We start from the raw sequence: 13,461 nt of genomic DNA, 5'->3' as shown, positions 1-13,461 counted from the left end.
TTTGGACGGCTAGATATAAATATATAACCGTTCAAATGACGTTGAAAGAACGTCTAGGCTTAGCCTAGACGTCGAAAAAACTTTCATTTTTAGACCACTCATAAACCAGATTTAGCCTAGACGTTATTTAGACGTCTAATAGACGCTCAGTGGGTTAAACCCTATTATAGACTATGAACGTTGTTTAGACGTCATGTAAACGTCTATTTAATAAGGATATTAATATACTTATAATTAAATCATATGTTTAAATAACATCTAAACAACTTGTAGGCAATATACACCTTTAAGATCTATCAAATTATTCACACGAAATATTATTAATGCATTTAAATGCCTCAATTTTAATGCAGATCCAGGTTCTCTACAAAAACTACCTGATGGACCAAATTTTACCTGTTTTGCTTACCTTGGTAGTGGTGTAGTCCCATGATGTTCTGTTCATTTGTTAACATTATGTTGTTATCTTTCTGGATCTTTTAAATAGGTTGCAGTGTGACACTAATGTCATGCTACTCTTTATTGTACCACTGGATAAAATCATGTTTCTTAATGTTAACATTAATCTACTCTGAACATAACTATCCTTCAACTGTAATTTCAATCACAATACATATTTCAACAAAAAAACATACCAAAGCTTGTACAATCGTTCTTTAATTTCTGCGCCTCTTAATGCTTTAAGCCATTAAGACCTGTCATGTTAGATTTTAAACACTTTAACACAGGGGTCTTCAACGTTTTCAGGCCAAGGACCCGACTAGAGATGAAGCAGGGACCCCCATATCTATAACATTGTGTTGTAGATTCATCTTTTTTTCCCCCTCTACACCAAACCTCTTTGCCAAAAATAGCAGATCTACAAGCTCACAACGCCTCGCAGCGCAAGGTTGTGAGCTTGTAGATCTGCTATTTTTGGCTAAAGCTCTCCTCAGAAAAAGGATGCTAGGGTTCAAGTGGTTAATGTAAAAAATATCATATCACACAAAGATTTGGCGGACCCCCTGTAGTAACTCTGAGGACCCCCTAGGGGTCCCGGACCCTCTGTTGAAGACCTCTGCTTTAACACATCTTATACTTGAGCTATTCAAAAATAGCAGATCTACAAGCTCATAGCACGGCACTCGGCGCTAGTCGATCTGCTATATTTTTGTTTTAACAATCTTGAACATTTTTGCAAATCTTTGAATGTATGTTTTACGTCAAATCTTTGCTTTGCCTAGACTTGAGTTATAAATGCATATATATATTTATTCAAAGATTTACACATTTTTTTTTAATCTTCAAAAAATAGAAGATCTACAAGCTCTTAGCGCGGCACCGAGTTCCGCGCTATGAGCTTGTAAATCAGCTATTTTTTGAATAGCCAAAGAAATCTTAAGTGACACGGATGCGTTCCCTGTCTTTGCGTTAAACAACAAGAAAAGACAAGTTTTAACAAAATGTTTTGACCAAATAATAACATTGGATTTGCTTCAAGGCGTGGCCCTCTTCTTCTTGTATCCCTCTCCACCACTTCTACCAGGCGCCTGCTTGAAGTGGTCAGAGATGGCAGCGCTGACCAGGTTCTCCATTGTCTCTCTGAATGTCTTCTGAATGTCTTCTGCAGTCAAAACAATGACAAATAACTCTCAGACTGACAGTAGACATTACAGAGGTTATCTAGTATATGTCAGTCACACGTGTACAACGTGAATAAGCAATCAACAAATAACTAGCACTGACAAAGTTATTTTTACCATTGATGACAGATAGAAGGCAGTGCTTTTGAAAGCTCTCTCCTGCTGTCCATGCAAGTAGAAAGGACTCATCAGGCCATTGGTGAAAAGTCTGAAACAAAAAGAAAACGTGAAGCTAAATTGCAAAAAGAAAAACGGCACACTCTGCCAACCTGCAATGAAGACAATTATGTTGATATGAAACAGAAATAATACACTAACACAGTGGAAAGTGATAAATAATACTTCCATTCTTACTTTTCTCCGACATGGGAAACTGAAATAAACAAACCATGTGACAGTCTGCCTGTGAATTAGAATGTGAGGCTATACTTTGGCTGGTGCAGATCTTAATAAACAACATTACTTGTTTTCAAGTTCAACATCATTATCTCTCCCCAATTAAACTTTTGCCAGAGTAAGATGACTTCCAAACTTTATCAAAATGTACCTTTTGGAATCCTGTGACTTTCTCCTGGGAGTTCTGATAAGATTTCCTGGTAATTAGGCTACATGTCATACTTGCAACATCACCATTGAGGATTACTGTTATAGTCAATTGAAAGGTGGAGTAGAGTCCAGACATTTTCTTGGCCCAGATTACGGCTTCACTGTTGGGGGAGAGAAAACCCCCATTGAAACCCATTTTGCTCACTGCTACAGTCAATTGAAAGTTACCTTGTGTATTTCTGGATCTGATTTGGACCGGTGTGTAGCTTCAATGTTCTGCTGGGTGTGAAAACACATTGAAATTACACCTTCTTACACCATCAAGTCATGTATGATATATGCTGTGCTTTATCCACATTTTCATTGTGGAGTCCTAGTTTGTTCTGTTCAGGAGTAAGGCCCCCACAGTAGATGTACTGTTGTTGAAATACATAATATATTTTAATACATTTTTATTCTAATCTTCCGGCTAAACGTTTTGTTACACTCATTTTTTCTAGAGGACCTAAAGCATAGTAGTAGCAGTCCCAACGATAATACAGGCGGGTAAACAAACAAACAAAAACTGTCAAAATGTATTTAAAATGTTAATCATTCATGTGCAGTCACCTTGTGCAGTTCTTCCTCTTTTACGGCTGACCGGAGTTTTGTCAAGATCTACAGCAGAAAACGAAATGAAGGAATTAGAAAACTCTTAAGGTTTTGTTTTGACATTAATACTGATACAGGCTGTAATTTCCATCTACAATATATAATTATATATATTTAACATTGGGCTTAAATCAATTAACATGGCATTTAAATTTACCTGGTGTTGAGGTGTGTAGAGGGGCTGTCAAAACGGTCTTAGCTATGGGCACTGGGCAGTGATTCACCTGGGGAGGATAATTAGGCCAGATGTATATTATTGTAATGAACGAATATGACAATACTCCCAAAATAAAAAGGACAAAATAACAAACAAATCTAACAGCACAGCTCCCACCAGCATGGGGTTATCTATAGCTTTAAGCCAGTCATCAGTCACCTGTATCAAAGCAGTAGAAGTAGAGTGACCAGCTCTATAGGCATGTTGAGAATATGTTGCAAGCTTGTTTGAAACAAAACAAGCTTGAATTTGTGAATGCACCAACTTGTCCATGATTTTGCTCAAAACAGGTAAAATACTTATAGGTCTAGGTATAGCCTAGATCTATAGGAATAACCTTAGCCTCCTTCCACATCTTTGGACATAGACCAACATCCAAACATCTATTAATAATATGACAGATAGGAGATGCTATATTCTCAGCACTTTAACACCCATATTATCTAGACCTTAGTATCATAAGGAAGAGAGCAGAGTAACTGCTCCACAAATAGTTGCAAGGAGTTGCAGTCATTGTCGTGGAATAGCCAGATAGATAGATAGATAAAATGTGACAAAAGTCAGCAGTTTGCCACTTCTAGACATCACCTAGGTTGAGAGCTGTAAATAAATGTAAATAGGCTACTGATTGATTTAAACAATATATTCAACACATGGCCCAACTCAAGGAAAGGTTAATAATGTTTTCTTACTAGTGGTGAGAAATAGCTAGATACATTGTTTTTAAGGCCAGTTACATGTAAAACTCACGGATTTTTTTTTACCTGTGGTGTTTCATTATTATTGTTGTTCTTTGTCGGTTTGACTGGTACAGGTCGTTCAAAAAAATAAAGAAAAATAATACATTAATCAAACATTCCACAAGGTTCTGTAAAGTCTTAACTCCAGATTAAACATTACACATATAAACGATTATTTTATTGTTAAAGTATTAAAAATTGTATTTAAACTCAAGTGATTGTACTTCGTTACGGTCCACCAGTAAAAAACATTGAATTGTGTTTGGGCAGAAGCTAGCTGGTATAGTTGGCTAATGCTAACTAGTACTGTACATGACCAACTAACTATGTCAACACAAATAAACATCTCCTTCAAATAATGTATCCTTTAGCACTCACCTATGCAGTGTACTGAGTTCAGAATTAATGTTTTTTGCAATTCTGTTCTTTCTAGTCTCTTCTGTTCAGTTTTCCGCTTGCCTTTACAACGCGTTGCTGACTTCCGTGTTGTTACAAAACCTCTCCAGGGGTTGCCACGTCTTGTGAGACCGCTAAGCAAAACCAATGTTGCCAAGTCTCGTGAAAGAAACAAGCAAAACGACCTCCAAACCCAATCTGCGGTTTACTGTAGAAAGTCTAGTGATGCGAGGTTAGCAGTTTACTGCTTGGCTTTCACTCGTTCTTCTGTATTTTATATTAGCCTATCACCATTAGTGCAAACTGCCTTTATTTGTTATTTTTATACATATTTAAAAAATATATTTGCATATTATCACCATTATGCAAACTGCATTATTTCGCTGTAATAGTATTTCTAAACATATTAGCATCCTAATATGTACGTTTTCAAAAAACATGACTAAAAAATAAAATTAATTTAATGATTTAAATATGGTCTAAATCTAAACGTTGATATATAGTTTTGATTTAAACGTCTAGATCAAGGCTAAATCTAAACTATACTGTATATTGATCAATAGTGACAATAGTGAGATATGATAATTTCTGAACCTAATGTTAGCACCCTAAAATAAAGATTTTCAAACAACATGAATAAAAAATAAAAGTTTAGAAATGGTCTACATTTGAACGTTGATACATAGTTTTGATATAAACGTCTAGATCAAGGCTAAATCTAAACTATACTGTATACTGATCAATGGCTATTCAATTTATTTTGGTCCAATATTTGGAGATCAGTTATGCAACTTACAGTTGTTTTTTTTAATCAATATTTATGGAATAATTGTTTAAATTCAATCGGCTAGATTTGGTCTAGATATAGACCGAATCTAGACCATCTAATTTAGGTCTACAAAAAAACCGAACGTCTAAAAACCGACTATGGCTCACTGGGGACTGTTAGGATAGATATCCTATAAGGATAAATATCCTATAAGGATAAATATCCTATAAGGATAAATATTCTACTTAGTTCAGAAACAATCATTTAATTTTAATTCATTGTTTCTCAAACGGCAAAAGTGGATGTTTATTATTTTTTATGTCCAATGTTGTCCAGCAGAGGGCGATAGACTCACACATTTGGTGTCACGTTCCTCAAGAAGAAACGATTCATTCAAACTGACCAGAAGACTTCAAACGACCGGCCAATCACAGCATAGCGCGTCCCTCCGGGATATGGGATCTGTGTGTAGTGGGAGGAGTTCAGGAGTCATAATGCAGAGCAGTCTTTTACTAACTCCTCCCACTACACACAGATCCCATATCCCGGAGTGCGGGCCATGCTGTGATTGGCCGGTCGTCACTGACGTCACGTGGCCACGAGCCAATCGCGTTGCGTGTAGCCGCCCACAACCCGGAAGTCAGGAAGTGGAGGAGAAGAAGCGCCAAGAAGAAGGAAAACAAACAGGTTGGTTTTATTTATTATTATATATTATATATATATATTTATGTATATTACATGATATATGGTTCAAATAAACATCTTTATGTCAACATGCACGCGCTGTGTTGCCCACAGAGGTGGAGTAAAGTAATACAAGTATCTAGTAATCCCAGAGTACTTTTAAACACGGTCAGAAAACAAGGTTTGTATTTCAAACGACTGAAGACTGGATTACAAACTGGTATTTATTACTATTACTATTATTATTATTATTATTATTAATAATAATAAAGACTGGATACTGTGTGTAATAACTTGGTGGTAAAAGTCCAAATGACAAAAAATCTGTCAAAATAATTTGACTGATTTTAGTATCTGTAGAATACAACTCTCGTATTTATGATTCTGACGTTTTCAATCTAAGAGAGTTGTAGGTTCACCCTCCATGGACACACAGGGACTTTCATCTCCTAGCCCGTAGATCTACAAACATGTACAAATGCAACAAAATAAAGGTGCTTACCCCCATACCCCAAATGTTAACTCTTTCTACGGGGTAGTAGTTTAATGTAATAATTCATATCCTTCAATAAAGAAGTGTTTTAATGCCGTCTGTGGCCGATTCTGTCAGAAGTTCCCAATGGGCGGTAGTGACGGGGCGCATCTGGTGAAACCCGGAATTACACTAAATGTAAACAGGAAGTAAACGAGGGTGAAACAATGGCGTTCGGCCACAGACGGGATTAAAACACTTCTTTATTGAAAGATATGAATTATTACATTAAACTACTACCCCGTAGAAAGAGTTAACATTTGGGGCGTGGGGGTAAGCACCTTTATTTTGTTGCATTTGTACATGTTTGGAGATCTACGGGCAAGGAGATGAAAGTCCCTCTGTGTCCATGAGGGTCAACCCTACAACTCTCCTAGATTGAAAACGTCAGAATCATAAATACGTCGGTGTATTCTACATCTACAGCTATGATTTTAGTGTCATTTATATTTCTGCAGAATGTATATAATATGTGTTATAAATATATTATATACATATATATGTGTTATAAATATATTATATACATATATATGTGTTATAAATATATTATATACATATATATGTATATAATATGTGTTATAAATATATTATATACATATATATGTGTATATAATATGTGTTATAAATATATTATATACATATATATCTGTATATAATATGTGTTATAAATATATTATATACATATATATGTGTATATAATATGTGTTATAAATATATTATATACATATATATCTGTATATAATATGTGTTATAAATATATTATATACATATATATGTGTATATAATATGTGTTATAAATATATTATATAAATATATATGTGTATATAATATGTGTTATAAATATATTATATACATATATATGTGTATATAATATGTGTTATAAATATATTATATACATATATATATGTATATAATATGTGTTATAAATATATTATATACATATATATGTGTATGTAATATGTGTTATAAATATATTATATACATATATATGTGTTATAAATATATTATATACATATATATGTGTTATAAATATATTATATACATATCTATGTGTTATAAATATATTATATACATATATATGTGTATATAATATGTGTTATAAATATATTATATACATATATATGTGTTATAAATATATTATATACATATATATGTGTATATAATATGTGTTATAAATATATTATATACATATATATGTGTATATAATATGTGTTATAAATATATTATATACATATATATGTGTATATAATATGTGTTATAAATATATTATATACATATATATGTGTTATAAATATATTATATACATGTATATGTGTATGTAATATGTGTTATAAATATATTATATACATATATATGTGTATATATTATGTGTTATAAATATATTATATACATATATATGTGTATATAATATGTGTTATAAATATATTATATACATATATATGTGTATATAATATGTGTTATAAATATATTATATACATATATATGTGTATGTAATATGTGTTATAAATATATTATATACATATAATATGTGTTATAAATATATTATATACATATATATGTGTATGTAATATGTGTTATAAATATATTATATACATATATATGTGTATGTAATATGTGTTATAAATATATTATATACATATATATATATGTGTATGTAATATGTGTTATAAATATATTATATACATATATATGTGTATGTAATATGTGTTATAAATATATTATATACATATATATGTGTATGTAATATGTGTTATAAATATATTATATACATATATATGTGTATGTAATATGTGTTATAAATATATTATATACATATATATGTGTATATAATATGTGTTATAAATATATTATATACATATATATATGTGTATATAATATGTGTTATAAATATATTATATACATATATATGTGTATGTAATATGTGTTATAAATATATTATACATATATATGTGTATATAATATGTGTTATAAATATATTATACATATATATGTGTATATAATATGTGTTATAAATATATTATACATATATATGTGTATATAATATGTGTTATTAGTGTCCATAGTTCTCTGAAACAAAGAGCTTTATGGTGACTAAAAGGTTTAAGTGACTAAAACTGTTCTTTAAGCTTTAATTATAACTGTTTATTTTAGTTTCATCTCATTTTAAACTGAAGATGATGTTGATACTAATTGAAAAAATAAATACATTAAAATAATTATATTTGAACTGGGGACCCCCCCAAAATAATCATATTAGAACTGGAGACCCCCCCCCCAAAAAAAAAATAATCATATTTGAACTGGGGACCCCCCCACCTTGACAGAGCGAGGCGTTGTGAGCTTGTAGATCTGCTATGTTCACAGCGTTTGTTTTCTTATGTAATGTTTGACAAATAGCCATCAGCTGGGTTGAGCTGAAACTGAAGTAGATCTGATGTTATTATGTCATGTAATTAGTATGAGACCTGTGAGCTTGTAGATCTGATGTTATTATGTCATTAGTAGGTGATCATTGTGATAGGGGCGGCCATAGCTGAGTGGTTAGTGAGCCCGCCTAGGGAACCAGCTGGCCCTGGTTGCCCCAGGTTCGATTCCAGGCTATCCCAGCATATGTGCCGATGATATGAAATTTGTCCCTGAGCAAGACTCTTAACCCCAATTGCTCACAGGTTCTCATTGGAAACAAGACCGCAAGGACTTTCCATGAACGACCTGTTAAAAGGAATTATCCTTATGTATGAGGACCTGTGAGCTTGTAGATCTGATGTTATTATGTCATTAGTAGGTGATCATTGTGATGTATGAGACCTGTGAGCTTGTAGATCTGATATGTTTGAATAGCCAACGTTCAAATCTGAAACGACACAAGCTTTCTAATGGCACTGTCAGTGCCTTATCTTATCCATGTGTTCTGTAGATCTGATATGGCTGATCCAGGGTTCTTTAAATGTGTTTTGTGGATCTAATATCTCTCTCTCTCTCTCTCTCTCTCTCTCTCTCTCTCTCTCTCTCTCTCCTCTCTCTCTCTCTCTCTCTCTCTCTCTCTCTCTCTCTCTCTCTCTTTATGTCTATGTCTCTCTCTCTCTCTCTCTCTCTCTCTCTGTCTCTCTCTCTCTATGTCTCTCTCTCTATGTCTCCTCTCTCTCTCTCTCTCTCTCTCTCTCTCTATGTCTCTCTCTCTCTCTCTCTCTCTCTCTCTCTCTCTCTCTATGTCCTCTCTCTCTCTCTCTCTCTCTCTCTCTCTCTCTCTCTCTCTCTCCTCTCTCTATGTCTCTCTCTCTCTCTCTCTCTCTCTCTCTCTCTCTCTCTCTCTCCTCTCTCTCTCTCTCTCTCTCTCTCTCTCTCTCTCTCTCTCAGTGTTCTCCTGCTGTGAAGCCATGAGTTTCTCTCCATCAGTTCCCTCGGGCTCCACAGGGGGGCGCTGTGACAGCCTGCAGGAGCAGAGGGAGCGCTGGGAGAGGAAACGCAGCCGCACGGCGCGGGAGCTCGTCCAATCAGAAACAGAGATACTGTGAACAGCTGCAACTGGTCAACACGGTACGTTATTATTATTATTATTTATTATTATTGTCTCCGCCAGGCCGTAAGGCATGGCAAGAGTATGTTTTTAAACCCTGTCCGTCTGTGTGTCCGTCTGTGAACAGCTAATCTCCGGCACTGTTGGCTTGATAGCAGTGAAACTGTGCACACACACTCCCTGGATGCAGAGCAGATCCTCTGCCCCAAATCTTTCACGTGGGCCTGTTATAGCGCCCCCAGGAGGCTGATTAGTGCAAAACAATTATTTTGACAGTACTCCTACAGATTGTATCCAAACATCACACAAATCGGTACACAGTATCTCTATAGTCATTAAACTAAACGGATCTTTCAGATTTTTCATATTCCTTCTTGATTGGCTAAAAATGGCTTCCGAAGTTTGCAGGAGTGCTCCGTTTTGAACAAAATGCCTCAAATCATGAACACAGCATGCAATTTCCGTGACATTTTGCACGCACATTCCCACTAGGCAGAGGAAGAAATGGCACCTGCAAATTTTCAAATCAGCCTCATGGTGGCGCTATAACAGGCCGATTCGTGTTTTTACCTATAACTGCACCGTTCTGTGCACAACTTTGTATGTGCACTCCCTAGAGGTCAAGGAAAAAACCTTTGCCCTGCATTTTTCACATCTGCCTTTTATAGCGCCACCAGGAGGCCGACTTATATAAAACAAATGTTTTAGAATTTATCTAAATTTCACCTAAATCGGTACACATGATCTCTATAGTCATGTGATCAAGACGGATCTGTTAGTTTTTTTATATTCCACATGATTGGCTAAGATTGACATATATAATTATATAAGTTGCCAGGCTACACTAACCCTAACCCATGACTCCCATTGCAGTGAAACTGTTTTTTGTCGCATTCCCCAGCCAATCATTTGATGACCGGCAGCGGTGTACTTTAATGTACATTTATATTATTATTTTACAGTATTATGTCCAGATCCTCTCAGTATATAAAGTATTTCTACTCATTATATTACAGTATTTTTGTCCAGATCCTCTCACTCAGTATTTAAAGTATTTCTACTCATTATATTACAGTATTTTTATCCAGATCCTCTCAGTATTTAAATTATATATACTCATTATATTACAGTATTTCAATCAGAAGTATTTAAAGTATTTCTACTCATTATATTACAGTATTTTGTCCAGATCCTCTCGGCTAAAGGAACTCTCAGGCAGGACGTCAGAGAAACCATCTTCAGCTCCATTTCATCCATTCATTCTATAAACCAGTAAGTACACTGTGTGTGTGTGTGCGTGTGCGTGTGCGTGTGCGTGTGCGTGTGTGTGTGTCAAGAGAATCAATGAGCACATGTTTTCATGTCAGCTGACATTGAGTGTTTTTTTATTTATCATGACATAAAAAAATTAATAAAACATTTATTTTTATTTTTAAGTATAACATTATTAATGTTAGGACATTACTTTACAAGAGTGTTGCGCAATTAGCTAGTGTAAAATAGCAGATCTACAATCTGACACATTTAATCGTTTTATACTTTAAAAAGAAAAATAGACAAAATAGCCGATCTACAAGCTCTGCAAGCTGATCTCCAAACCTGCTATTTCTTAACACATTGGGTGCCAGAATGTTATAATAACAGATTACGTTCGGTGCCAGAAATCTCACCGTTGAGCTGCGCGGCGCTGTTTGAGCTGTAGACTCCAAGACGAGAAAATCCATGTGAAACAAAGCATGCGTTCATTTTGCCCGATGGTCCTGGCTAACACCTGGAACGATAACAATCTCTCACGCGAGTAACAATGGCGGAGTGATTGTGCATACAAAATGAGTCGTTTTCCCCCAGCGTAAAAATGTTCAGAGTTCTAGGGGTTTTAGAGAAGGAGATAGAACGGAAGCGGATGGGAGCCATGTTTTTGTCACGGTGATCCATCTGTCCTTTTCCTTCTCAGAATCACTGTGGTTTTTTGATTGATTGATTCAATATTTTATTTGGCAAAAAAATGTAAAAACAACACAGTTACATTTAAAATACTTTGTCTAACGGACCTGTTAGACAAAGTATTTTAAATGTCATGAAAGTCCTTGCGGGTCCCTTGTTTCCAATGAGGGCCTTGGTATTCAATTTCATAGACATATATAGTGGCACCACAGTTCAAATATCAATACATTCCAGACCTGCTCCAGCCCCTCCCCGTGTGGAAAAAAAAACTAAAGAAAAAACACGGTTTCAGACCATGGAAAACTAATTGCGGTCATCTGAAAATAATTGTTATTATTAGACTATGTTTCAGGTCATGATTATGAATGGATTTACATCTATTTAAACTTTACAACACAAAGTCCGTTCTCCTTCATGTAATACGTTTTTGTCACAAAGTCATTTGCCAACCGGTAATTGCCATTTCTAATTCCGTGTGTGTGTGTGTGTGTGTGTGTGTGTGTGTGTGTGTGTGTGTGTGTGTGTGTGTGTGTGTGTGTGTGTGTGTGTGTGTGTGTGTGTGTGTGTGTGTGTGTGTGTGTGTGTGTGTGTGTGTTGTGGTGTGTGTGTGGAGGGGGGGGGGGGGGGGGGGGGGGGTTAGGGGGTGGTGGTTCCACTTGGCAACTTAATTCAAACTACTCGACCATAAGAGCTCTTATGTCCAGAAAGCAAACCATTGTTTTTTCCTCTTATCGTGTTTTACACACACTAACACCTCAGAATACACTCAACTTGAGCATAATGGACAAGGTGTGCGTGCGCAGGCTTCAGCAGAATGGCTTCCTCTCCACTTAACAGGAGGTTTTGAAACACATCACTAGTGATTCTCAAACATTTGTTTATATGTGTGTGTATATATATATATATATATATATATATTATATATATATATATATATATATATATTATATATATATATATATATATATATATATATATATACTGTGTATATGTCACAGGGTGTTTGGAGAGCCAGGGTGATTGAAGGACAGAGCGCTTTGTTTTTAGGCACGGGGCTTCGGGGCGATGCGGGGCTTTTCGAGATAGGGTTTTATTAGCGAGGCTCGCGAGGAGGAGGAGGAGAAGGAGGACGCGGCACTGCGAGGCGGGGGTTTATTACGTGAGGCGAGGAGGAGCTCCTCCTCGCGAAATAAAACCGTCCCTCCTCCTCCGAGGAGGAGAAGGAGAACGCGGAGAGGCGGGGCTTTGATGTGCCGACGGGGACCTGTCTTTTGTTGTTCCCCCCCACATAGCAACCAGGAAGCTACGCTAGGGGAACGCTGAACACACGTTCACAACGCACACGCTTGTCCACAGACGGAGGCGCGCCGACAAGTGGAGCTTGAGGCCGAGAAGCGCGCCCTCGCGCCTCCAGGCGCGAGTGCCCGCGCTGGACCGGGCCGATGCTCCACTTGTCGACTCAGCGCCGTTTGAGTTGTAAAACCGATAGGGACAGAATAGTTATTTTCATGGATCACTGTGTGTGTGTGTGTGTGTGTGTGTGTGTGTGTGTGTGTGTGTGTGTGTGTGTGTGTGTGTGTGTCAGGGAGAAACTAAAACAAAAGCCAGCAGAAACACAATAAAAGTATCTTAACAGTACATTGAAAGCATGTGCGCGTGTGCGTGTGCGTGCGCCGCGCACGCGCGTGTGTGTGTGTGTGACTGTGTGTGTGTGTGTGGTCGCGGCCATATATGCTTGTGCACAAGCCTGGCTTGTGGCTCCCTCTAGTGTCTAGTGTTGCTTCTACAGAATTGCTGGGTGGGTGGTAAAAACGAGCGAGCCTTCTTCAATCACCCTGGTTCC

At 36.1% G+C, this 13,461-nt stretch overlaps 1 protein-coding gene and 1 long non-coding RNA gene across 5 annotated transcripts in view; one reads left to right on the top strand and one right to left on the bottom strand.

The window, feature by feature from the left end:
• Positions 1-873: 873 nt before the first annotated feature.
• Positions 874-4,274, bottom strand: LOC308079303. 4 transcript variants are annotated; one of them, XR_013932586.1, is made up of 8 exons: positions 4,155-4,274; positions 3,801-3,841; positions 2,977-3,043; positions 2,778-2,825; positions 2,397-2,447; positions 2,170-2,215; positions 1,740-1,830; positions 874-1,603 (listed from the first exon to the last, which is right to left on the bottom strand). It is a non-coding gene; the product is annotated as an uncharacterized lncRNA (long non-coding RNA). The 4 variants fall into 4 exon arrangements; XR_013932588.1 differs by having other exon boundaries at positions 2,397-2,444; XR_013932587.1 differs by lacking the exon at positions 2,170-2,215.
• Positions 4,275-5,581: 1,307 nt separating this feature from the next.
• arhgef39 (Rho guanine nucleotide exchange factor (GEF) 39) overlaps positions 5,582-13,461 on the top strand; it is a 20,550-nt gene continuing 12,670 nt past the window's right edge. Inside the window, 5 exon segments of the mRNA XM_080420580.1 lie at positions 5,582-5,628; positions 9,515-9,657; positions 9,659-9,694; positions 10,852-10,946; positions 12,057-12,070. Of these exon segments, the coding sequence (XP_080276706.1) occupies positions 9,535-9,657; positions 9,659-9,694; positions 10,852-10,946; positions 12,057-12,070 (268 nt within the window). The 5' untranslated portion in view covers positions 5,582-5,628; positions 9,515-9,534.

Source organism: Gymnoscopelus braueri, assembly GCF_963280865.1.
Source record: "Gymnoscopelus braueri genome assembly, chromosome: 23".
Taxonomy (NCBI): domain Eukaryota; kingdom Metazoa; phylum Chordata; class Actinopteri; order Myctophiformes; family Myctophidae; genus Gymnoscopelus; species Gymnoscopelus braueri.
The sequence above is the reverse complement of the archived record's forward strand: the minus strand, read 5'-3'. Positions and strand labels throughout refer to the sequence as shown.